This window comes from Gorilla gorilla, chromosome 14 (assembly GCF_029281585.2).
Source record: "Gorilla gorilla gorilla isolate KB3781 chromosome 14, NHGRI_mGorGor1-v2.1_pri, whole genome shotgun sequence".
Classification (NCBI taxonomy): domain Eukaryota; kingdom Metazoa; phylum Chordata; class Mammalia; order Primates; family Hominidae; genus Gorilla; species Gorilla gorilla.
This window is the reverse complement of record NC_073238.2, coordinates 82,025,080-82,051,041: the sequence shown is the minus strand read 5'-3', so window position 1 is coordinate 82,051,041 and position 25,962 is coordinate 82,025,080. Positions and strand designations below refer to the sequence as shown.

General features: G+C 34.5%; 1 protein-coding gene across 1 annotated transcript; it reads right to left on the bottom strand.

The window, feature by feature from the left end:
- Positions 1–380: 380 nt before the first annotated feature.
- On the bottom strand, positions 381–25,962 carry LOC134757076 (uncharacterized). The gene is made up of 3 exons (XM_063697668.1): positions 25,923–25,962; positions 2,827–2,966; positions 381–818 (listed from the first exon to the last, which is right to left on the bottom strand). Exons 1-3 carry the CDS (start codon positions 25,927–25,929, stop codon positions 651–653), a joined length of 315 nt encoding a protein of 104 aa, XP_063553738.1. The 5' UTR covers positions 25,930–25,962; the 3' UTR covers positions 381–650.

Here is a 25,962-nt window from a genome sequence, read left to right as displayed (position 1 = left end):
CAGTGGCGTGATCTCGGCCCACTGCAACTTCTGCCTCCCTGGTTCAAGCGATTCTCCTGTGCCAGCCTCCCGAGTAGCTGGGATTGCACACCACCATGCCCAGCTAATTTCTGTATTTTTAGTAGAGATGGGGTTTCACCATGTTGGCCAGGCTGGTCTCGAACTCCTGACCTTGAGATCCACCCGCCTCGGCCTCCCAAAGTCCTGGGATTGCAGGAGTGAGCCACAAAGCTCTTTCAGCTTTGCCGTCTGCAGATGGCTTGATTGTTAATCAGCTCAACGAACTCTCTGCCTTTTCACAAGGGCAGAGGGCCAAGGTGATAGCTTTCTGTATCTGAGCTCTTGTCCAGTGTCTTGGAAAAATCAGGTCACACATGGACTCCAAGGATGAATGGCAGGTTTTATTGAGTGGTGGAGGTGGCTTTCAGCAGGATGGATGGGGAGGCAGAGAAAGGGGATGAAGTGGAAAGGTGATCCTCCCCTGGATTCCGGCTGCCCAGTGGCTGGACTCCTCTCTGACTGCCCTGAGCTGAACTCATTTTGGCATTCAGATGTTCCTCCTCTTCTCCCTTTCTCTGCCACATCGTTCTGCCATCCTTCTGCTGGTCTGCGGGCTTGCTGGTCTGCTTCTGGAGTCTGGGGTTCGGGATTCATATGGGTGCAGGATAGGGGGTGTGGCGGGCCAAAAGACAACTTTTGGAGCATGAACACAGAAATGCCTGTTTTCGTTTAAGACAGCAGGTATCCAGGCTTGAGGGTGAGGCTTTGCCAGGGAACTGCCCTTTTCTACCCAGTATTTCCGTCTCCTGTCCATATCGCTAAGAGGAAGAGAAGGCAAAGATTAAGGAAAGGCTAAGTCTGTCACCTTGAAAAGTAATCCTTATTCCCTTTAAAAATAAGAAAACTGAGGCTTAGAATGCATGGAGAATTTAAGTTATTGACTCAAGTCCCTTTTTGCACATTAGTACTCTATATTGTTCCTTTCATATAGGCATATATATTAAATGAATAGACATACATGTTTAATGCTTAAAATAAGTAATAGTGTTTAGTTAAGTAACCATTAAATTAAATAAACAGTAATAAAAGTAAAATCTGTGATGTTATATACAAGCAATCACATAATTAACGGCATTGGAGTAGCTTTTCCAAAAATACTAGGAAGACGGTATGTGTGTATTTGTTTATATGCTGTTGAGGCAGTAATAAAACAAGCCTACAAGCTAAGGAATTTTATTTGCAGAAAATGAGGGATTTATAAAATGTGTCTATTATCTTATCATAATACTTGGCCGGCAACAACATAAATTGTATACTGTTAAATCCAATAATTAAACTTTAAGAATTGAATTTACGGATACATTTTCTTGTGAATAAAGATATATAAACAAAAATATTTCCTGTCAAAACATTTATAATAGCAAATTACTGTAAAAGACCTAAATGTCCATCATTACAAATCAGTTTAAATAAAGTATATTATCCAGTCTGGGTAACATTTTTATTTTATTCGACCAAAAGAGAAAAAAAATAATTAGCCAGTCATGGTGGCCTGTGCCTGTAGACTTAGCCACTCAGAAGGCTGAAGCAGGAGGATCCCCTGAGCCTGGGAGATTGAGGCTGCAGTGAGCTATGATTACACACTGTGCTCTAGCCTGGGCAACAGGGTGAGACCTTGTCTCTCTCAATAATAATAATAAAGTATGCTATATTAATGTACTGGCATATTATGCAGTAATTCAGAATAATAGAATTATGTGTGCTTATATGGAAAGATCTTCAAGATACACATAGAGTGAAGAAAAATCAAAGCCCACAACTGGGCACACCGTTACTTAATTTCTATAAGATATTTTAGGTACATATGCATATATGATCAGAGACAATATTTTGAAAAGTAACTCTTCATAGTAATTCTCTCTGGGAACAGAAGTAGGAGACCGATCATAATCTAAGATCTAGTTCTCAGAGAGATCAAGGGCTAAGGTGCAGTGATATTCACAAAACAAAAACAGATAGTACCATTGCTAATTATAAAAACAAAATACTGAGTACTTTCTATGTGAAAATTCTTATTGAAAGCTATATATATGCATATATAATTTACTTTACTTCTAATTTGGATATACAGGTATTATTATCCCCTTTTACAGATGAGGTAAATGAAAATGAAAGAGATTGAGTTGTTTGCAAAAGATAATGCAATTGCAGTTGTTTTGTTTTGGTTTCGTGTGTAGCACTTAATACCATGCTAAACTAGTAGAGAGGACTTTGGTGAGTGAGGATAAACAGAGATTCGATCCAACTATGGAATAAAATATTCTAATGTGTTGCATGGAAAAGCAATAATGCAAGCAATAATCTCTAATGTTGCTTGGGAAATATACCAAAATATTGTTTGATGTTCATCTAAAATACAAATTGTAGTAAACAATTTTCTATTATTATCTGAAATTCAAATTAAATAGGTGGTTGATTGGTTGGTTCATTCCAAGTATAGGTATATATATATATACAGGTGTATATTATATATATATATGTATACCTAAACCTGGTTGGAATGAAGGATGTACAGAATTACACACACATATATATATGTGTGTGTGATCACATGTTTATGTGTGTGGGAGTGGGGGAGGGCATGCCCAAACATGAACATACATGTGCACACATTTGTATGCAAGCACATGCATGCTTTAGGTTGGGTAAACATTAATTCTACATATAATTAAACTGTATACACATATACACAGTACATATGGTCAAGCCTTATAAACCCTGCATTAGGGTTTTAAAGAAAGAAATTTTTATACAAAACTGTGTTACCTTAAACCACGGCATTCCTTCCTCTTCTAAACAACATTTAAAAATGAGGATATACGAAACATCTTCAGAAGAATGACCCTTTGTTTTGCAGTGAAAGAAGATCTTCAGGGTTACCAACCTTGTGCAAAATATCACAGGGTCTGTGAAATAAGAAAGTCAATATGTATTAGAAAAAGAGAAGAGACCAGTGTATAGAGTGAACAGGAAACCAGCAATGAGAAAAGCAGCAGGGGGTTAACTGTTGAGCCCTGTGACCTTTCCCTATTCCGATTACACTGAAGATAGTGTAAATCACACACACAAAAAAGTTTCTTTAATTCTTTAGTTTTATATATACAGGTAATGATTTTTCTTTCCACCTTTTTTTTAACTTTAGTAATTTTCCCCATTAAAGTTATTATACTTGTAAATTCAACTCAGTGTAACTTAAATAGGAGAAAATAATAAGTATCTTGAAGTTTTCCCCAATACTATTTATAAAACTTTCCAAAAATGGATAGTATCCTTCCGCTATCAAGTAATACTATATGCACCAAGGGAAATGAAACAGATCTTAGAGTGAGCCCTGCAGCCTATTAAACATTTAATAAGTAATAAGGATCCATCAAAATGTGGACTATTTTTTGCATATTACAACTGCAGACAGTCGTTCTCCAATTTGAGTTATAGAAGTGAGGAGGAAAGCCATTGTGACAGAAGAATCAAATATAAAGTGACTAGAAATAGTTGATTGATTGTATTGTTCATTTTGTAATACAAACTTTCAAGGACTGAGTCATGAATACAGACAATTTTGTGCCATTATCAATGTACATGTGTCTCTGGCTTAATATCTCAAAATATTGAGATCCTATTTCTTTTCCAATGTCATCATAACTATTTTGATACATTCATTAGTCAAATCCCTGGATTGCAATTTGTCTTGTCTTGTGATATCAGGGAGTAACACCAATACAGGACACATTCAATATAATTTGGTAATTCAGCATGCCTTTCATATTCTGATTGTCAGGACTGGCTAATTTTACAAAGTCAAAGTAGTACATTTCAGTGATAGCAGGCTTAGAGTGTCTACTTCATGGAGAACATGCCACTTGTTTCTTCTTCATTCCCCTTCCAAATCTAGCCTATTCTCATAGCCTTTTGTGAATAAGACACATTTGTCACCATCCTCTACTGTTCAAATCAAGTGACCCTGGCATATTGCGATAGGTAGGCTGAATTCTAAAATGTACCCAAGTTTCCTGCCTCTGTTCTGCATACCCTGTATAATCCCTTCTCCTTGGGTGTTATAGAACCTATAAATACGATGGGATATCACTGCCATGATTATGTTATATTATGTGGCAAAGATAAAGGGGCTACAAACTAATAACTGTGTGTTTTTGTAAATCACTAAGTAGGTGGTAATTTGTTATACAGCAATGACAAACTAATACAAGTGACTTCAGGCCAACATCATTATGATATGAATTGAAGTCAGCTGATATTGTCTTCAAGAATCGGAAACACTGAATTCAGAATTACATTAATATCAGGTCCTAAACTAGTGTTGAAAACACAGTACATACTCAATAAGAGTTGTATATGTGACTGACTACATTGTTTTTCTTTTCTTTTTTTTTTTTTTTTTTGGAATTTTTTGTTTTGAGACAGAGTCTCGCTCTGTCACCCAGGCTGGAGTGCAGTGGCGCGATCTCGCCTCACTGCAAGCTCCGCCTCCCGGGTTCACGCCATTCTCCTGCCTCAGCCTCCCAAATAGCTGGGACTACAGGCGCCTGCCACCACGCCCGGCTAATTTTTTGTATTTTAATAGAGACAGGGTTTCATCTTGTTGCCCAGGCTGGTCACGAACTCCTGAGCTCAGGCAATCCGTCTGCCTCGACCTCCCAATACATTGTTAACTTATAATAAATAGTTACCACTGCAGATTACAATTCACTTTGAAATATATCTATTTTTAAAAATGATAAAATATTGTTAGGATTATTATTAAAATACACGTTTTAGAAGGGAGAAACAAAATCCACAGAGAGGTTAAGGAAATTGAAGGCAGAACATTCACATAAACATCCCTCTTGCAGGTTAATAAAAAGAAAGTGGAAAATGTAGAATTTTGAGATTTTAAAGCATTTATAACCTGTTATTGCCTCCTGTCTTTATAGCTTTATATATATTAAAATAATACAATTAAATTTGTATTGTAAATGTAATTTATTTTACAAATAGTTTTCACACACTTAAAAAAGCAGTATTACAGGCATTTTTTGTCTTTTTAAACAGTTTAATTACTTGTTAAGTAGAGCATTTAAGTTTTTTTTTATAAGTTGTTGATCATGCCTCAGTATTCTTCTATCTACCTTGAAGAAAAGAGTATAGAAACTAAGGTCCATCTAACATGATAATAAAAAGCATGACTCTAATTTATCAATCATTTTTAGAATTTCAAAAGCAATCAAAATCACTCTGGCATATTAAGCAAAGGAATGGGCGATTTTTTTTGAAAAATCTTTACCTTTTTGAAAGTAGTACAAAATGCATCTTTTCATTAAGTATTGGAAAGAAAGCCATTTGGCAAATAGCTCTTTCAGACTGGCTCATTGAAATAAATTTCTCCTTGAGAATAAAAAAGAAAAATCATCATTTCTATACTACTTAAAATATTAAAATAACCTCTCAAAAACATATTTTTTTAACCTTTAAATAGATTGTGATTTGACAATATATTTCCAAAATTTACTTTTCATTTTTCAAATCTGCACAAACATTTTTGGGCTTAGTAATTACTTTTAATAGTTCCAAAAGGATTTACTTCAGTTGTTTGCCCAGAATAACTCCAATGGATCTTGAATAGGACTTCCTGACAGATACACTTAGATATAAAACATCTTGCAAAATGATTGACAGATTCTCGTACACACACTAGGGCTAGAAAAAGTAGATGTCATTTTCTGGGGCTGCAAAGAGAGATGAGTTTAAAACACCTAGTACTAAATTTAACTAGTAATTTTCTTTATAGTCATATAAAATTAATGGTAGATATATTCATTTATAAATCATCATCTTCATTGTATTCTATCTAGAGGAAAAAATAAAATTAAGCTTTAGCTATTAATGGATGTTTATTTTTTGTCACCATATCTTGGGAGAACGTGGAAAATTCTCACTTTTACAGGCATTTGGATTTGTCTCTTTTCAGTAATTCTGTTCAAAACATAAAATATTTGAAAAAAAATAAGAAAAAAGAAATCCTTGCTTATTTGCTGTACTTTTACAATTTCCACTAATCTTAAATCCTAATAGTGTTTATCTCATACACAAATATAACAAAACGACTCATCCACCCTTACTGATACTAAACTCTCACAAGATGCCTTTACATGAGTTTTCACACAAAACAGAAGCCATTATTCCTTCTGTGATGAACCGATCTTCAAACACAAGGGAGTCGCAATTTTTATCTGTCTATATTTTCCTATAAAGTAACGTAACGGGAATGTAAAATCAATCATATCAAGAAACAGAAGGAGGGAAATAAAGACACATATGCAAAGTAGAAAGTTTCAATTTTCAGAAAAGGTTTGGAGTTAAACAGATGATGAAGAAACTGTGTACCTTCTATGCCTCCAGGCAAAAGAAAAGCTACCTGTATTCAGTGCGCCTTGAAAATAGTGCATTTGACTGTGCATCTAGAGTGACAATATAGAATTTCAACATTTTATACATGACATTAACAAGTATAAGTGATTGTGATTCCATACACATAGACATACATGAATAATTAGGAAGACAGCAGTAAAACAATACTTGTAACATTTTGTTAGGTGGCGTTTTAAATGTGAAAACTCCACCACTTAGATGAAGATTTTCCATGAATAAGATTCTAGAAACTAAAAAAAAAAAAAAATCTACTTTTACTCTAGCAAGCACAAGCATACTGTAAAGAAGCTGCAAATGGATAATGTGGAGAGGGTAATGAGACTTAAGTATAAAACTAAGATCAATTATATAAAAACTGAGAAATTTTCTACAACAATTAGCAGATCATTTTTACTTGACAAAATGTTACTTTTCCCCCAAGAAAATGTCTTTTTCTCAGAGAGAAATTCAATTAGAGGCTTGGCATTCCCACTGTCTAAGTAGCAGTCATATATACCTTGTCTCTGTCACAGTGCTTGATATTATCTATAAGTGAGTGACAGAAAAGTCCAGGACTAACAAAGGCTCACTCTGTTCCTGTCAGGAAGCTCCAGTGTATCTTTCTTATTAGAAGTACCCAGGAGTTTTCTCTGCAGAAGTAGAGTCCTAGAGTAGGTAATAGCTTTATCTTGTTTTTAACCATTTGTATTCCTGAATCGAAACAGATCTCTCCCTTTATCACGGAAATGCATGCCCCCTTTAGACCCAAAACCAGCAACTTAATTTACACTGAGGAGACACAAAACATAATGGCTCTCATTCCCCACCCTCTTCTCTCTTAAGTTATCCAGAGGGCAATTCTCAAAGTAAAGAAAAAATTAATTATGATGCCAAATTTCAGTTTCAAGAAAACTTCTGTGTTTTGTTATGCAAAGGGAAGACTTGGGAAAGTGTACATAATTTTAGTTTCTGGACAAAAGGAGAAAAAAAGGTCTTTGTTCAAAGAAGTTCAAGTTTAAACTTGCTTGTCATCAGCCATCATAAATGTATTACTTCTTGGAATCAAATAATTGCCATTATAACAATAATGGGATTATAAGGTTAAATAAGATTACAAGAAAAATAAAAAACATTCAGTCTGTATCAGTTGTTAACTTATTATTAATTCTAACATTGTGATCAGGGATTACTATTGTGTGAAAAAATGTAGTGCAGAATATAAAGAACAAGAAATATCCAAGGGCAAAAATAGCTGATTCAGTCATTAACGTGGATAATCAAGGAATGTCAACGAAGTTGAAGTTTTGGCAGAAAAATAGAAAGACTTAAAGTGAGTGTCAGGTTGTTCAAATACTAACCTTTGATTCTGTGATTAGGAATGAGAATTAGGTCACAGTTCCCGTGGCAGGGAGGGGGGAAAAACACTTCTTGACTTTGCCCCGAAAAGGTGATTATTTAATCAAGAATGACATTGGATTTATTTGCTTTTTGTGGTACATTAAGAGCTTACATTGAGATTAGATGGCATATCATTTCTTTTGGAGACAGACTGAAAAAGAAATGGGAATTATTTTCTTAAAAAGGACTGCCAGAAAACCCTATATGTGTTGACAAAGCCATATTATTTTATTTAGTAATTTATTTGATCAAGTTTAGTAAACAAAAAGCAACATTTTATTGAGTCTTTCTTATCCCAAGAACTCTTTATCCACTTGCTCTTGGTTTTGTTTTTCTGTTGTTCATATGAAATTCCAATTTATATTTATTTGACAGCATTGTGCATTATTGCAAAATACCATACACTTACACACACACACAAACACACACAAACACACTTTCTCTTTCACACACACCTATGCTCAGAAATAGTCTCTCTTGAAGGAGCTGAATTCTTTCTCCTCATTCTGTTTTATGAAGAGTAACACTACGAGGAACTGATAAAGATAGCAAGGATGGCCATAATATTTCCCTCCGTTTGACTAAACGTTAGATAAGCTTCTTCCTGAACCTGGGTCCTGTTCTCCAATTTTAAGGGCATTTAATGTTAGAAAACTTGGAACTGAAAATTCATTTTCCCCTTTGAGATGTAAGTCAAAAAAAAAAAAAGCCTCTCACAGGATTTACAACCCAGGGATGTCTTTCTCAAAGACCTGGGAGCCATCCCTTTGAAATATATTCATCAAGGAAGAAAGAGGCTGGGCGCGGTGGCTCAAGCCTGTAATCCCAGCACTTTGGGAGGCCGAGGCAGGCGGATCACGAGGCCAGGAGATCGAGACCATCCTGGCTAACGCAGTGAAACCCGTCTCTACTAAAAATACAAAAAACGAAATTAGCCGGGCGTGGTGGCAGGCGCCTGTAGTCCCAGCTACTCGGGAGGCTGAGGCAGGAGAATGGCGTGAACCCGGGAGGCGGAGCTTGTAGTGAGCCGAGATCGCGCCACTGCAGTCCACCCTGGGCGACAGAGCGAGACTCCTCTCAAAAAAAAAAAAGAAAGAAAACAAAGAAAAAAAGGAAAAAAGCGCTCCCATCTCCCAGTTTCTGTGGGCGAGCAGAAGCTTAACGTCAGTAAGTGGCCTTGCTTTAAGTTGTAAAATTACCTCCCCTCACGAAGATAAGAGAAAGCTTGCTTTTTCTTTAGGTAAGGCCAATTAGCAAAAATAGTTGTCCTAAAATTCCTCCTCCATTCCAGCTCTTAAAACCTTTCCCACATTTGTTTTGGTGGGGTTTTCTGTCTCTCTCCCCTATTGCAATGGGAAAATAAAGAATAAAGCCTGCCTAATTTAGGCTAGGCCAATGTTTGCTTTGACAGAGCCAAATTTATGATGTTATGGATTTTTCTTTGTGTGATGTGGGATGATATTGCAATTTTTTGTTCAAATTTTCAGTCCGTAACCTCTTTCTGAGAATATCTTTCAATCATACCTAGGTATTTTTATTGGCCTTTATCCCTTTTTGAGTTTATTCTCCCATGTGGACCAAGATTAGGATGTGAAAGTAGAACAGGAGTTTTTAAACTTCTTTGTTCTGTAAACCCCTTCAAGAGTTTGAAGCAGCCTATAAACCTCTTAGAATATTCCATTTAAATCCATAAAATAAAATGCGCAGTATTAAAAAGGAAGCCAGTTATATTAAAACATACTTATCAAAATAATTTTTAAATTATGGTATATATTTGTTTCTTTAACATATTAAATAAGATATAGTTGCTGGTTTAATATCAACCATGACATCAAAATGGTGATAAACGATATTTTGGGATATCTATAACAACTGGAAAAAATATATAATATCTATTTGTAAATATAGACAGATTTGCTGATACAGCTGTGGGTTTTTTTGTGCATAGTCATAATTGAAGGAAGTGTTAAATTTCACCTGGTGATAAGTGAAAAAATATGTTTTTTTTTTTCTATTCAAGTAAAAGAATGGCATGGCCTAGAATAAAAAGAGCAGAAGAGTGCTTTGATTCTAAACCAGGACTACAAAAGAAAACTTAGGTCCATAATGGTACATTCTAGCTTTTCATCATTAACGACTTTGTGTAGGAGATTGTAGCCAAATCCCTATAGAAATAAACTATAAATGCTCTTCATATGTCTTCCTTATAAACTCGAAGCAGTGCTAGGATGGAAATTCAAGAGGTTGGAATTCCAGCATGATTTCATCACATCTTTATTTTTACTAACCTCTAACTGCATGCATAAAATGTACTTACTCGTCTGACTATGCCAAGTTCAAAAGCCACAGGGACAAGCTGTTCCCTTTCAGTGGTATTTTTCTAGTGTGAGATAGGAAAGAGCCCCGAGACAAAGAATTTTTTAGTAATGGTAGTGATGCTAGAGAGATTATTCACTTACGAAGTGTTCTGTAACCTCTTGAATATATGAACTTACACAAAAAACTCCTCTCCTGTAAAAAGCTGAGTTTGTTTATATATTGAAATGACATTACACATTTCTCTCAAATGCTGGTTGCTTTGCAATTCCCATATTGTATAGATTTTTACAATCATAATTTTGAATAGACTTTGAGATGAAAAGATAAACAGAAATACAGTTGATAAAGTGGGTAGCTATGAAAAAAGTATTGCATTTTACAGACATTTCTAACTGACTGATTATACTCTACAATTTATGCTTTGTCCTGATATTTAGGGGCTGTCAACCTAATTGAAAGCAACGTAGCTAGGAATTTAAAACAAAAAAGAACACGAGAACAAAATCAGGGTAGAAGTACTAAGTCCTGAATAGAGACTTAATCAATGCTATGATTGGGTGGGGGAATGATAATGATAATTAATATTACACTAAATACATTTAAATTCTTTGTAAACTTTTACTACTATAAACCGGAATATGTTTTTTCTCTGTACTGAGTGTTTAGTGCTTCCCAGATAACTCATTCATTTTATAATCATATCCAAAATTAAAAAAAATTCCTTTGAACATTTCTAAAAGATGTAAGGTAATAATTTAATCCATGTTTACATTTATTATACAAAGCAGGTAAGCCTACCTCATGCCTTCCCAGAAGGTAATGCCTGTGATTATTTTCTGAAAATGGAGTCATTTGGAAAAATAAGATCATCAAGGTAGGCCACAGACCATTGTTACATATTAGGGCCATGGACAATAAAAGGATTTGGCCAGCAGATTTGACCAGTTTGCCACCTCTCCTTGATTTGCACAAAGTACATTCGAGTAAGAAAGGAAAACTGAGGTGACAATGTGGCTCCACAGCCAGCTCCTTGACCGAGAACACTTCAGTCTTTGTGTGGAGAGATGAAGGAACACTATAAGCATGTTGATTGGATAGCCTCTCAGATTATCTCCTGATCTAACTCCATTCAATCAAATGCCAGAGTCTGAGAGAAAGAGAGGTTATTACAAAGAACAAGGCAAATCAAAGCTGCATCACTGTTCTTTGTGTAGATAAGATCCAGCTCCACATTGTGACTTCAGTGCAACAATAGAAACTAAATAAAGGGGAAATATTTCAGGTGCATAATATTTGCATACAACCTATGCACATCCTCCCATATACTTTAAATTATCTTTAGATTTCTTATAATATCCTAATACAATAAATCCATGCCAATTAATCCACCACTTAATTTGCGTGGATTTAATGTAGTCATAAGTGCATTGCAAATTAAAGTTCTGCTTTTAGAACTTTGTTGAATTTATTTTTTTCCAAATATTTTTTATCCATGGTCGGTTGAATTAGCAGATATGGAACCACAGATACAGATGGCAGACTGTATATACTTGTCTAACTTCTTCTAATATATTATGAACTTTCTGAAAGTTATAATAATATTTATAAAATATTATAATATTTATATTTATAAAATTTGACCAAGTGCAAAATAATTTCAATTGCATTATTTCATTTGACTTAGAAAAAATGGATGAAGCAGGTGTTATTGCTGTCCCCATTTATATGGTGATAAATTGAGACTCAAAGTGATAAAAATGACTTATTCCATTCTATATTTTATTAAACATTATTAAATTAAAAGCCCATTGTTTAACTTCACATTATGTTGCTTGCTTCTCATGTTCTTTGTGGTTTGTTTTGTAAACCCAGGAACACAAACCACTGGGTGGTTTGCATAAAGTATTTTTTAGTGAGTGAATGAAAGAATACATTAGTAATCTATTCATAAATGGAAATTTCACTTTTTTTTAGTTACAATTGTTTTGTAAAAAGTTACAATTGTTGGAATAATACAAAACAAAATATAGTGCATTAATAGTTTTGTGGTAGCTGGCACTGTATGAGAGAAAGTTAATAGTATTGTGGATTGAATTTTACATAAAATAGTACTTAATTGATTTATTTATTTATTTTTTCTGATGACATCAAGAATATGAGGAAAATAGGGTAATATAGGATGTAGAACTTTGTTCAATTTTGTTTAATTTAGAAGGTGTAAAATTAGTTTGAAAGTTTATATATCAGATTCAACCTTCCTTAATACTCAGAAATATTTTAAAACAACTTGCAATTAATCTTTCAGAGTTTTTCCATTTTAAATTGATTTTACATTGAAAATAATAGTGATTTAAGGCTTAACATCTCTGTAAAGAGCTATGAATCACACCTGCTTTTGTACATCTCTGCTCATGTAAATGTGAATGCAAATTATGAGAATGAGAAAATTATAGGCAATTTACATTTGTTGTAGCCTTATTTCTATGGCAATGGGGGAAGATGACCATAATCTGTCGTCCTGGTAACCAGAAATGCACATAGCATCATAAGGGGCTGCCCAAAGTGCTTCTCTTCAATTCTTAGTGAGAGAATAAGAAGGGCAATAGAATCAGCTTTAAAATATCTTCAATAACATGGCAAGATTTGATCATTCTTAAAACTATTGTCCCTAACACTTCTCCTAAGAGTCTGCATGGCACTCACTGTTGCTGAAATTAACAATAAAAAGGGAAAGGAAAAAAAATAGAAAAATCAAAGCCTTTCTCATTTTTAAATTATGCCTTGAGACAGATTAAGCTGATCACATTTTTTAAAATGATGCAATAGAAAGAAAGAAAAGAAGAATAAAAGAAAAATATTAAGAATTACCATGCTCTTTAGTTTACAAAGATACCTTGGAATTTTATTTAAAAATTACTTGATTTAACGGGAAGAAACAATATTAAGTATTTCCCCCTAGAGTATACATTCTTTAAAAAATGCTTCTGATTTCAGTACTCAAAATTATACTGTCTGCTCTATTATCAAAATGTCTTAAAGGATTTAGAATAATTACTTAATATATTTTAAATCTGCTCTCCAAGAAAAAAGTATCCATTTCATAAAGTTGTGCACATCTGTGCACACACAGTCAGAAAAGAAATAGATAGGATTAAATGGTATATATGAGCATTTCAGAAATAGTAACTCCAAAAAGCAGTTAACAATAAGTTTTAAAATATATTATGAAAATTTGCATTCATATTTCATAGGCTATAAATGAAAAGTTTTTGATTGGATGGCTTAAAGTTCATACTGTGCAAAAAGGTGGTAAATTAGATACAGTTGGAGCATGGCCAAGTATACATGCAGTTACTGCTTTTATAAGTAGAGGGCTCTGAAAACATGCACACAGTCAACTGATAAAAGATATGTAATTCTTATTTCTTGCTTAGTTCACATGAGAAATCACTGAATAGAATTTTCCTTTGCTGTCTATTTTAGGTTGGAAATAAGACCACACTGAGGAAGTGTCCAGCCATTCCCAAGGATACTATCAACTAGTATGCATGGCATATTATTCCATTCTTATATGTTAATAATGGGTGACTTCATATATTTTTCTAATTCATTCCTTTAGGAAATTTACTTCTCCAACAGGTCTGCCTTAGAGGGATCCATACATCCTGGTCCTTAACCACCAGGCTGGATCAATTTTATGGAGAGTTGGCTTCTTTATGTTGACTCCCATTCCATTAGGTGATAACATACATGCTTGATTCTTTTCTTTAGCACCAAGTAGAGTTAAAAAAAAATCAGTGATCTCAAAAGTTTGCTATCTATAGGCTTCATTTTTAATTCACCTCATTGGAACTCAAGGCACTCTGGAACTGAGAAACTGTATATTCACCCATAAGCTTCTGTGTATCACTTCAGTCCCATTTCTAATAGTTTGCTAAAATGACTCTGAGTTCACTTTTTCTACCTACACTGTGTAAAATCTAGCTAAGAATCTAATTCATAACATTTACTCATAGAATACCTTTTTCTATTCTAATATATAGATTGTTTGAATTAGAATTAACAGATATTAATGATAATTGAAAGCTAAACATCTAAGAAAGAATATACATTCTACTTCATATAAACTTCTACTGTAATAAATCCCAATGGAACAGAACAAATTCTAAAATTATCCATACTTATCTTGACCTACAGTAATTCATAAACAACACCTTGCATCGTAGATATGTAGTTATTCTCAAGTTTTTTCATTATTATCCATCACATCCTGAAATATTTTCTCTCTTGACATTCCTCGCTACTTGCCATACCATTTGCAGCCTTTGGTCAACATTTTAATCTCATTTCCTCTAATTTGCTTCTGCACTTTAAAGCAGTGTTGGACAAAATCATAAGGTTCTACTGAATGGGTCACTATAATCTTTGCTATCAAACCATAATTTGTATCAAACCCTTATTTTTACTTATCAATCATTTTATTTTATTATTTTGTGGATTCACTTAGGCTGCCTTATGGTAGGTCTTTCCAAGTTTCCAGATCTCCTTCTGCTTTCAATATTATCTCTGCTTGTCTCATTCAGCGGGTGACATTGCTTCTTCATTCTCTGGTAAGCCTAAAATCATTAGATGTGATTTTCACAATTTTCTTACTCCAGACAAACCCAACACCTGTCAACACATACTTCTCTCAATTCTAATACATAGCTGTCTCTTCATATATCACTCCTCTTAGGCCAGAGGAAGCCCTTGATCCCAGACCCTCTTTCTTTCTGCTCTAGCAAATATCTTCTCTGTCCATTCCTCTTCCATTCAACAGGAAATGTATTCTGTAATACCACATGGGACTTAAATGCCATATCAAAGAGGGAGATAGCAATAACTTATCAATATTACTATTATTACTATCACCATTTACTTAATTCCTGTTCCAGGATTTTTTTTTTTTTTTTTTTAGATGGAGCTTCACTGTTGTTGTCCAGGCTGGAGTGCAATGGTGCAATCTTGGCTCACCGCAACCTCCGCCTCCCAGGTTCAAGTGATTCTCCTGCCTCAGCCTCCCGAGTAGCTGGGATTACAGGCATGCACCACCACACTTGGCTAATTTTGTATTTTTAGTAGAGATGGGGTTTCTCCATGTTGGCCAGGCTGGTCTTGAACTCCTGATCTCAGGTGATCTGCCCACCTCAGCCTCCCAAAGTTCTGGGATTACAGGAGTGAGTCATCACACCCGGCCTTCAGGATTTACAAAAAAATTATTTTGAGGTCATCATGTACTATAGAAAATTCATCCAGGCATTTTCAAGGAGCTGTTATACAAGGCCGCCCAGGGAAGTCTGTTACTCAGAATACAGAAACTGGAAAGAGAAAATACGTCTTATAGTTCAAATTTTGTTGCAAAGATAACATGTTCAAAATTCAATTTGCTATAATATGAGTAATTAAACGTGTAAGTCTTAACAAATAGTCCTTAAAGAGCATTTAATATATACTTTTCAGTTAGGTAATAATATATTATTTAGATTAAAAGTTATAGGTGAACTACTACTATCACTTGGTACTTCCAAGATTTTACATTCTGGTTGGATGACAAACATGCATTTTTTCTTTTAGTATAACTCCCTGTGTCAACTCCTAATGTCCTTTACTCTTTCTCCCCATTATAGTATTTAATTATTTCCCAATGCCCAGCCATTATCATAATTTTCCAACATAATTCTAATGTGATTTGTCATCTTATAAAGCCCAAACCCATAATATATTCACACTAAGAGATATTGCTTTATATCTTTTGTGCACATTTACTGATGGCCAAACCTGAGTAAGTCCATTATATTTTTTATTTAATTCTGGTTGAGGATTTGAAGCCTTACTGGAGAAAGTATGGCAATTGTATTAATAGGCTTCTGTACATCTTCAATTCACTTTCATTCAACAAATACTTATTCATTGCCTATTTTGATCAGTGCCTATCACATGGTTGGGCAATGGGAAAGAAAATGAGATAATTCTTTCTTCCGAAAAGCATTGCTCATGCTGGCTGTTAGAGATGTGTGCTAAAATAAAAAATCAATAACATTTGATGAACGCTAAAACAGAAAGAAAAAAGACTGTGCATGGTCTGAAGGGGGCACAGATAAGGGGCACTTCATCCAGCCTAGAGTGAGCTTAGGAAGTGTCATAAGAATAAATGGATTCCAGGTAGAACGATGACTGCAACCAGAGAAAGGAGATATGAAATAGTCTAATGTATTGAAGTAATTATAAATATCTTTGGTCTATTGTAGGAATTGAGGCAAGGCAGATAGAAGAAAGATTGGTAAGACAGAAATTTGTATATCACAACTTAAGGAACAAAAGAGTGTCAGCTTGATTCAAAGAGGAGGGATTAAGACTGTTGATATAATGAGCTTGATTAACAACTTGCAATGTAGGTTCATGCCCGACAGTGAAATATACAGTTTTGAAACTTAGGATAGATATCTGAGTAGAAAATATGTATCTGAAAAACATCTTTATATAAGAATGAATGAATGCATGGTTATCGATGAGATCACTCAGCTGTTAGAAGTCAAACTAGAAGATTGGGTCAAAGGTAGAACCTCAAGGAATAGCAGCAGAATGCATAAGAGCAGGCTAGGGAGGCAGAATCTTGAAGCCTCTTAGTGAAGGGGTAGAAAATTAAGAAGATAGCTGTGATGGTTAATATTGAGTGTCAACTGATTGGATTGAAGGATGCAAAGTATTGTTCCTGGGTGTGTCTGTGAGGGTGTTGCCAAAGGATATTAACATTTGAGTCAGTGGACTGGGAAAGGCAGACCCACCCTCAATCTGGGTGGGCACAGTCTAATCAGCTGTCAGCATGGCCAGAATAAAAGCAGGCAGAAGAACGTGGAAAGACTAGACTAGCTCAGTCTTCTAGCCTCCATCTTTCTCCCCCAGTGCTGAATGCTTCCTGTCCTCGAACATTAAACTCCAAGTTCTTCAGCTTTGGGACTCTCGGACCTTTGACCACAGACTGAAGGCTGCAATGTCAGCTTCCCGACTTTTGAGATTTGGGACTCGAACTGGCTTCCTTGCTCCTCAGCTTGCCTATAGTGGATCCTCACCTTGTGATCACATGAGTTAATGCTTCTTGATAAACTCCTATATATATATATATATATATATATATATATATATACACACACACACATACATATAATGATATATATACATCTCTAAAGGGATAGAACTAATGGGATATATATATATATATACACACACACACACACACATTCTATATATATATCCCGTTAGTTCTATCCCTTTAGAGAACCCTGACTAACACAATAACCCAAAGATGATAGTATCTGATATGGTTTGGATCTGTGTCCCCACCCAAATCTTATGTCAAATTTTAATCCCCAGTGTTGGAGGTGGGGCCTGCTGGGAGGTAATTGGATACTGAGGGTAGATCCTTCATGAATGGCTTAGCACCATCCCTTTGGTGCTGTTCTCGTGATACAGGTATCATGAGATCTGGTTGTTTAAGTGTGTGGCACCTCGCCCCCTCTCCCTCCTGCTCTGGCTATGTGAAGTGCTGGCCTCCCCGTTCACCTTTCTCTGTGATTGTAAGTTTCCTGAGACCTCTCAGAAGCCAAGTTGATGTCAGCATCATGCTTCTTGTACAGCCTGTGGAACCTAATTACCAGGACCTGTTAATATGATACCTTACATGTCAAAAAGAAATTAAGATTGCAAAACAACTGAGGCAATTCTAGTGATTAGGATTTTGACATTTTGGGGGTGGGGGAAGAATTATTCTACTTACCACATCACAGACTGATTTCACATTACTTCATCTAATCTCTGTGTACTGAAGTAAAATGAAAGACTTCAGGTATTCTCAAGGAGCAACCGTCAGTTGGGCTTAAATAGCTTTAGTCTTGCCAACTCGTATAGGACCCTAGATAGACTTTTAGAAAGGAGGTATAGGAAAGGTAAGTGGAATCATATAAATGGATATGCTGACAAGGAATTTGCTATTTGGGTGCGGAACTTTGGGCAGAGAGACAGATTTTAAAAGGCGTATGTTGTGTTATATGTGATGTTATCCAGTTTCCTTTGACCCAAACGTTTTAGCTGAATGTCTTCAGCACTTTTGGAATCATATTTTTTATACTGGATTTAATCAAATGTTAATGTTATGAAATGGAAGGAAGAATGATGCCTGGTAAAAATCCAGTGTATTTTGGTTACAAATGTAAATGTGACTTATGTTATTTAGCTTTATTTTATTTTATTTTATTTTTGAGACTGAGTTCCGCTCTGTCGCCCAGGCTGGAGTGCAGTGGCACAACCTTGGCTCACTGCAACCTCTGCCTCCCTGGTTCAAGCAATTCTCCTGCCTCAGCCTCCCAAGTAGCTGAGATTATAGGTGCACACCTCCATGCCCTGCTAATTTTTTTGTATTTTTAGTAGAGAGGGGGTTTCGCCATGTTGGCCAGGCTGGTCTCAAACTCCTGACCTCAGGTGATCTGCCCGCTTTGGACTACTTTCAAGCTTTTGATCCTAAATGCTCTTTGAGATGTGATTCATAACCTGTATAGGTTTATTTGCTTATGGTTGCTCTATATGCCACCCAACTTGTTTCTGAGGTCATGAGAAGACTTCTTTGTGATAACGTCATTGGCATCCATACAGAAACTTCTATATAACCTATTTCATATTCACTTATTGTCTCTTTGGTTTATTATATGTTTACTGGTTCTCTAAAACATTTTTGTCTTTCAAAAATCTCAATTTTTAGAATTCCTCAGGGTATTATTACATATAAATATCTATTCCTGATGAACTGTCACTTAATATTAAAAAATATTTCTGGTGTGCAGGTTAGTAGTAGCTATTAGATAAGAGGATCATACTAATACTAATTTCTGGCAGGATGGGCTACACATCTCATTAAATTAAGTGCAACTCTATGACTTGGGAGCCTGCTCAGATATATACCATTTCTAAATATGGATATATATTAAAACATATTAGCATGCCACATTAATAAGTCATTTTAAGTCAACAGCTTATTGTAGTTAATAAAAATATAAGTATTTTCCTAGATCATTGATATGATATCACCACATAAAGAAATCATAATATAAAGTCCCCCCTTATTGAGATATATATGTACATTATGACTACAGTATTATCTATATTATGCATACCTAATAGAATTGTGGTTAGTGTTACTTTCAGTATTTTAATGGGTTGCTAGAATAGTATACCACATTTTAATATAATTGCATATTTTCAATGAATTATTTCACTTGAATCTTCTTAATGGATCTTTACATCTTTTTCTTTTTTAAAAAATCGAATCTAAAATGGAATATTTTTGTTAAAACACTAAACATATCAGCAATATAGCACAGGGCGTAACTACTTCATAATTAATTTCTTCATATGCAACCAGATGAATATGCTCTTTTTCCTTATCTCCCAAATAAGGTCAAAGGTGATATTATCTCATTATATAATAGATAAGAGAAATCACTTTAAAAGAATAAATGTGTAAACTGTTTGGAAAGGGAAGATGCTTATGGCAGAAAGGATAGCATTCATGCTGGGCAGGTGAACAGGTTTTCGTAGTTAAATAGTTATACTGTTATTAAAGGCCATAAAGTTATAAAAATAAGTTCTACTTATTTGGCTATGGATCTTTAAATAAAATACTCAAATGTTCTGATGCCTTATACTCTCTATTAAAAATTTTAATCAATATCTTTATATAGAATTATTTTGGTAAAGTCACTCTCCTGCTGGAGGCTTTAGTATTTTATCTAACATAGTACTTAAAAATATCAATTGTAAAATCAAAAGAGTGCACTGGGATCTTTACCCATTCCTTTATTCACTAGTGTGCTTTGTGTGATATTCCATTGCAAAAACTGAAAATCAACACAACTCTAGTAATTAAAAATGAATGAAGATCAAAAAGATCTCTTCAATAGCAGTGTTCTAGGAAATGCAAGCTTTTTGCATTTGCAACAATATATTATGATATTAATTACTTAAAAGACATCAAAGCATAAAGAAAAGCATTGAATGATTTTAATTCTTACAAAATTCTGAACAAGTTCATTATTTCACTGTTATTTATTTACTTATTCATCTATAACAGTCAAATACTCATATTAATACAAATCACTGGCAAAATTAACTGTTTCATAGCCTGATTTATTTGTTAGGAAGACATGGATTGTCACTATTTGCGTCCAGGGATATCAGAGATAAGGAGTAAGAAAAATCACAAGGTGCCATACTTAAGTCATTGACTTGCTTATCAACCCAATACCCCTTTCTCACACCTTCTCAACCTAACTTGGATTTTAATAATTGACTTTAGAACAGTTTACATTAAAAGGAATAAAGCAAACCCAAAATCCAGTGATAGAAAATAGTTCAATAACATGCTTCTCACGCTTCTTTAACATTTGATGTGTCTGCATGTTTCCCCTCTCGGTGGGTGTGAAACAAGGGTTTTCTAGTATATATGCTCTACATATCAGTGATTAGACTCTAAGAAAAGAAGTTCAGAGAAACATTGAACAATGTCATAGTCAAAACCAAGTGTTGTACATCAACATTGGTCTTATTTTTTACTAGTTATATAATTATGCCAAAAGAAGTTGCAGCTGTTTTTCATTTGGCAATTATAGTTACCAAGAATAAGTAGGTAACTGAGGGAACCAAGTGAAAAAGACAGAAACAGAGAGACAGAGAAAGAATAAATCCTTGTAAATTTAATCAGCACAGGGAAAATTGTAAATTCGAATTAAATTATGACTATATACTTGAAAAGATAAATTCCCACCTGATATAAACGTGCTATTTGTCTGTCTATTTTCCATTGAACTTTGAAGTAGCAGAATTATTAAAGATTCACACAGCGGTCTACTATGTAGAGCTAGTGTCGAACCCAATGGGTGTTCAATAAGTACTAATTATTGCTGCTGCTTTGGTACTCTAAGGTGGCCTTGGAACATTGTGTAATCAATGAAAAGAAATTACAAATTGCATTAATGGATTGCTTTTTTATCTTCTCAGGGTAAGGATGGCAAGGAGTAAATAGAACAGATACCTACTTACCCAGAGTGGTGAAAGAGTACTTTCAGAACAGCTTGCCCAAAATGTCTATCCCATACTCTAGAAATTACCACATTTCCCTGAACATCTCTTGTCTGAAGTAATCCTAGCCTGTCTCCAAGGGACACAGGCAAATTCAAGCTCTTATTTTATTTTCTCTAATAATACCACGAGATCGTTAAAACAAATGTGAAAGAAAAAAATATTAAATTAAAAGAAAGATTTTAAAAATGGAAGGAAGGAAGGGGGAAAGAGAAGAAGGAAGGAAGAGAGATAATTAGAGAAACATGCCTTTGTAATCTCAGTGTGTTTGGGGAAGAGGAGGACTACTGGCCGTGGGTTAGGAGCAATGATTCTCCCTGCCTCCACCAGTGACATCAGTCACTATAAAAAACAAAACTGCCTATAAACATGTATAAATACACCCAAGTGGATGATACCTCCCAGCTGGAGAACTACTGCAAGGCTTTGTATCTCATGAAGGTCTTGTTAAATTAAAAATAACACCACGAATGCATGGGACACCACACCAGTGGCTCTCAGTTTTGGCTGCACGTTAGGATAATTCAGGGGGCTCTTAATATTCCCAACGCCCAACACAGCACCCAGCTCAATTATATCAGAATCTGTGGAGGTGAGACCCACACATCAATATTTTTCAAAGCTCCCCTTCTCCATGCCTGTGATTTTAATGTTGTAATCAAAACTCTTTTCCTGCTTAACACCTTTAAAATAGATGTGTTGACTTAATAACCAAATCAAAACCATAGCACCTCTCTTATCCAAGGATCTGGGACTAGGATTTTAACAGATGTAACAAAAGATGTTAACCACTTACTGGAAGCCTAGTATTTATCAGGATCATGTTCATTTACATATATATAATCTCAATCCTTAATGCAACTGTACAAGCACAAATTAGTCTTCTTTTTTTATTTTAATAAACAGGCCGGGCGCGGTGGCTCACACCTGTAATCCCAGCACTTTGGGAGGCCGAGGCGGGCGGATCACGAGGTCAGGAGATCGACACCATCCTGGCTAACACTGTGAAACCCCTAAAAAAATACAAAAATACAATAAAATACAAAAAAAAAAATTAGCCGGGCGTGGTGGCGGGCTCCTGTAGTCCCAGCTATTTGGGAGGCTGAGGCAGGAGAATGACGTGAACCCGGGAGGCGGAGCTTGCAGTGAGCCGAGATCATGCCACTACACTCCAGCCTGGGTGACAGAGCGACACTCCGTCTCAAAAAAAAAAAAAAAAGAAACTTACGTTGTGATGATTGATTCAATTAGAGATTCCAGCTATAAATCTGAGGCTATCCACCTCTTTCTCTTTCAGAGCAGGAGGTAATGTTACAACAGAGCATTTCTATGGGATAGGCTTGAGCAGGTGCTGTGACCATAGCCAGCCTGTGGAGAGCATTCCCCTAAAAGAAACAGTAGAGGTGGCGGCCTGCTATGGCCAGCATCTGTCTCTGGATCAGCAACCCTTACATTTAAATTTGGTTTGCACTGTCAGGTTTCAGTAGTCAAAGACTAGCGGGCACTGAAATATAAAAATAATGGAACATGAACATGAACACTTTAGAGTGCATGAAAGGCAAAGTTTGGGAGTGAGGATGAAGCAGTATGAGTGAAGTGGTACAAATTTAAATTTTTAGCACTTTCTATTTAGAGCCAGGGTTTATAATATGCAAAGCACAATTCAAAACCCGGATAGAATTACTGAATAAAAAGGAAATCACGAGGTTTCTAATTTTCTTATCCCAAAATGAAAGAGACACATACACTATGTAAATGTCATGACTACAGTGGTCAAAATAGAAGATGAGTTATTAAGGGAATGCATCACCATGAAAATAAAGTCCCTGAGGAGCGTAGTTCCAAATACTATAAATATAAATTTCATTTTCATCCATTTTATTGAGGCAAAGGAAAAATGACATGCAGAGAGAAGGAATAAAGACTTGTAACATTCACCCACATAAAAGAAAGTGAAAAATCCCCAGAAAACTTTATGTTGCTGTGGAATATCACCTCACAATACAAAATGTGTTCTGTTTCTTTATTAATTAGAATAGAAAACTAAATGCCATATTTCATTTTTTTGAATTATATGTATTCTAGGTTTAAAGGCTGTTTCATTTTTTCCAAAATATAGATAATAAATATGGTATAAAACCACAACAAGTGTCACATATTCATACCAATCTGTTTTGAATTCATGCATTTGAGGAAGAATATAATTAAAATTTAAACAGTTACTCATTTTCTAAAGCATAAGGAAAATTGTATTTCACTATTTAGTTCCTTTTCTTTTTGTTTTGTTTCCTTGTCTAAAAATTGTTTTAGAATACTGTAAATAAACATGTAAAAAAGAATTACGGTTTTAAATTACAAAAAAACCACATTTGTTCAATATTTTCTTATTATCATGTTATGTAAGAACTAGAGTGACTAAGAATTTAAATTTCTAGTTACAAGCATATTTTGCTTAACTTAAAATATTCTCAAATATTTTAAGCAACATATTTTAAAAATCTACAAGACAGTAGTTGAGAAAATAAATGACCTGCAAGGACCAGCTACAGGGTTGGTAATCAAATCTGTAATATTGTGTCTTGAAAAGGAATCATGGGGCTGCATACTAAATACCTAACATTATTTCCCCTACTCCCAAAGAGAATATGACTTTCCCCTGCAAAACATTTAAATTGTAGTTTGTATCCAGTGCTCTCAGACGCTCAAATTGTTTAAGACTTTAAAATTTAATCAAGGGATTTCTTAATGGAAGCTAGGAAGAGCAACATCAGAAATACATTTGACAAAAGGGTAACAAATTTCTACTTAATTATTTACAATGACCATATACGGCTACACAGAGACACAAAAGTAGTCAGACTCCGTGCATCAAGCTCAGCCGTCTGAAAGAACAAGGGCATCAATTCGTCCTCACACCATGCAAACAGTTTTCAAGATTGCATCTTGTTGGCCTTGATGAAATTACAAGACTGGGATCTGAAGCTTCGTTCTGGTAATTTATGGCCACAGGTCACTCTGAATTGAATGTTTTCAGGATACAGAGAGCCTTCTTGTCATTTACATGCATCTCATTTTGTCACCTAAAACATGCTTTTCATCATTGCTAAAAACCAGTACTTTTTACTTTTTTCTTCTAGCTTTCTCTTTCTCTTTCTTCTGTATGTATCCCTATCTCTATATATTCCTGTTTCCAGAATAAAGCAGACATGATTTCCACTAACTCCAACATTATAATAAACACCAGTATAAAAATAATAGGTTAAAACAATTTATTAAGTTTCGGTCGGGGGTTTTCTTTTTTGCCATTTACTGAGCTAGAATTAGAGTGAAATCAAATATTTCAGTTGTATTGCTCCTAGAGAAAAAAAAATTTTATCACATTTTGGATTATGTGTTTGTTTACTTTGTTCTCCACAAATAATTGTCCAGTTTACTTTTTTCTAAGAAATAAGTTACATTTTCAAACCAATATGTGCTGTCTTTGAAACTGCTTGTATATAATATACTGGCTTTAACATTTTAAACTTTCAAATTGTAATATATATTAGATTTTTTAAAACTTTATTTGGAGTAATTGTATGTTTCTTCAAAGAATGTCATTATAAATAAATTCATAGTGCTCTAAGAAACTAATTTCTTAAAGAGATTGTATCAGTTTTTTTTACAGTTTAAAGACAAAAAGAATGAATAATTAGTATGTAATCTTATGAGTTATAGACTACATTTAGATGAGTTAAGCTTTCCGAACACATAAGGTTTTAGAAAGTTATGTAAAACCAATGCATATTATTCCTGAAATGCCCCAGTATATCTCAACTCTTACTTTAGTTTTTAGCATATGTAAGCAATGAAACTGAAGAATATTGTGTCACAATGAATGCAAGATGATTCCAATTGAGAATTAATTTACGGGCATGTAAAATATAACCATGCAATTAAAATTTTTTTACAAAAAATTCAAAATTAGAAGTATTTGTATATATTTTTAAAAATTTCTGACAGTTGTAAAAATATTAGGTCTTAGAGTTGGAAGGAACCTGATGATATATTTCTGTAATTAAAAAAAAAAAACTTTTACCACAGCCTACACAAATAGTCACTGGACCATTGAGATACTAAATATAAAAATGTAACTCAGATCAATAACCCAACCCCTTTTATTGCATATTATATACTTTGGATTACTTACAGTAGTTAAAAACATTTAGCTTCTTACTAAAACAAAAGTAGTAGAAGTTTCCTTAGGATCTCCCTAATTTTTGACTAGGGCATAAATGTATATGAAGTAGAAAACTTACATTTCCAATAGTTATGCACTATGTTTTAGTATTGATCTTCGTTCATTATGGACTGTTTCATCGGATTCAGCATCTTATGTACAAAAATGTGAATAATAATTAATCACTTTTAAAAATTTAAGCTAATTTAAGGAGGTCAGAATTGTTTTATCATGTTCCACTTTCCTTTACCAGATTAGTCATCTCAGAAAATTCTCTTATGCTTTTAGAGATTTAATACAACAGAAAATTTGAAAGACAACTAGTATAGTATGATTAAGAAACATCTCCACTTACGATACATTTTTATCCACTTCCATGAGCATTCATAAGCCCT

Excerpts from the sequence above, each read along its gene's own strand:
- LOC134757076 (XM_063697668.1), bottom strand. Across the intron at positions 819-2,826 it reads AAGGAATGCCGTGGTTTAAG|CGATATGGACAGGAGACGGA; the intron begins GTAACACAGTTT and ends TCTTCCTCTTAG.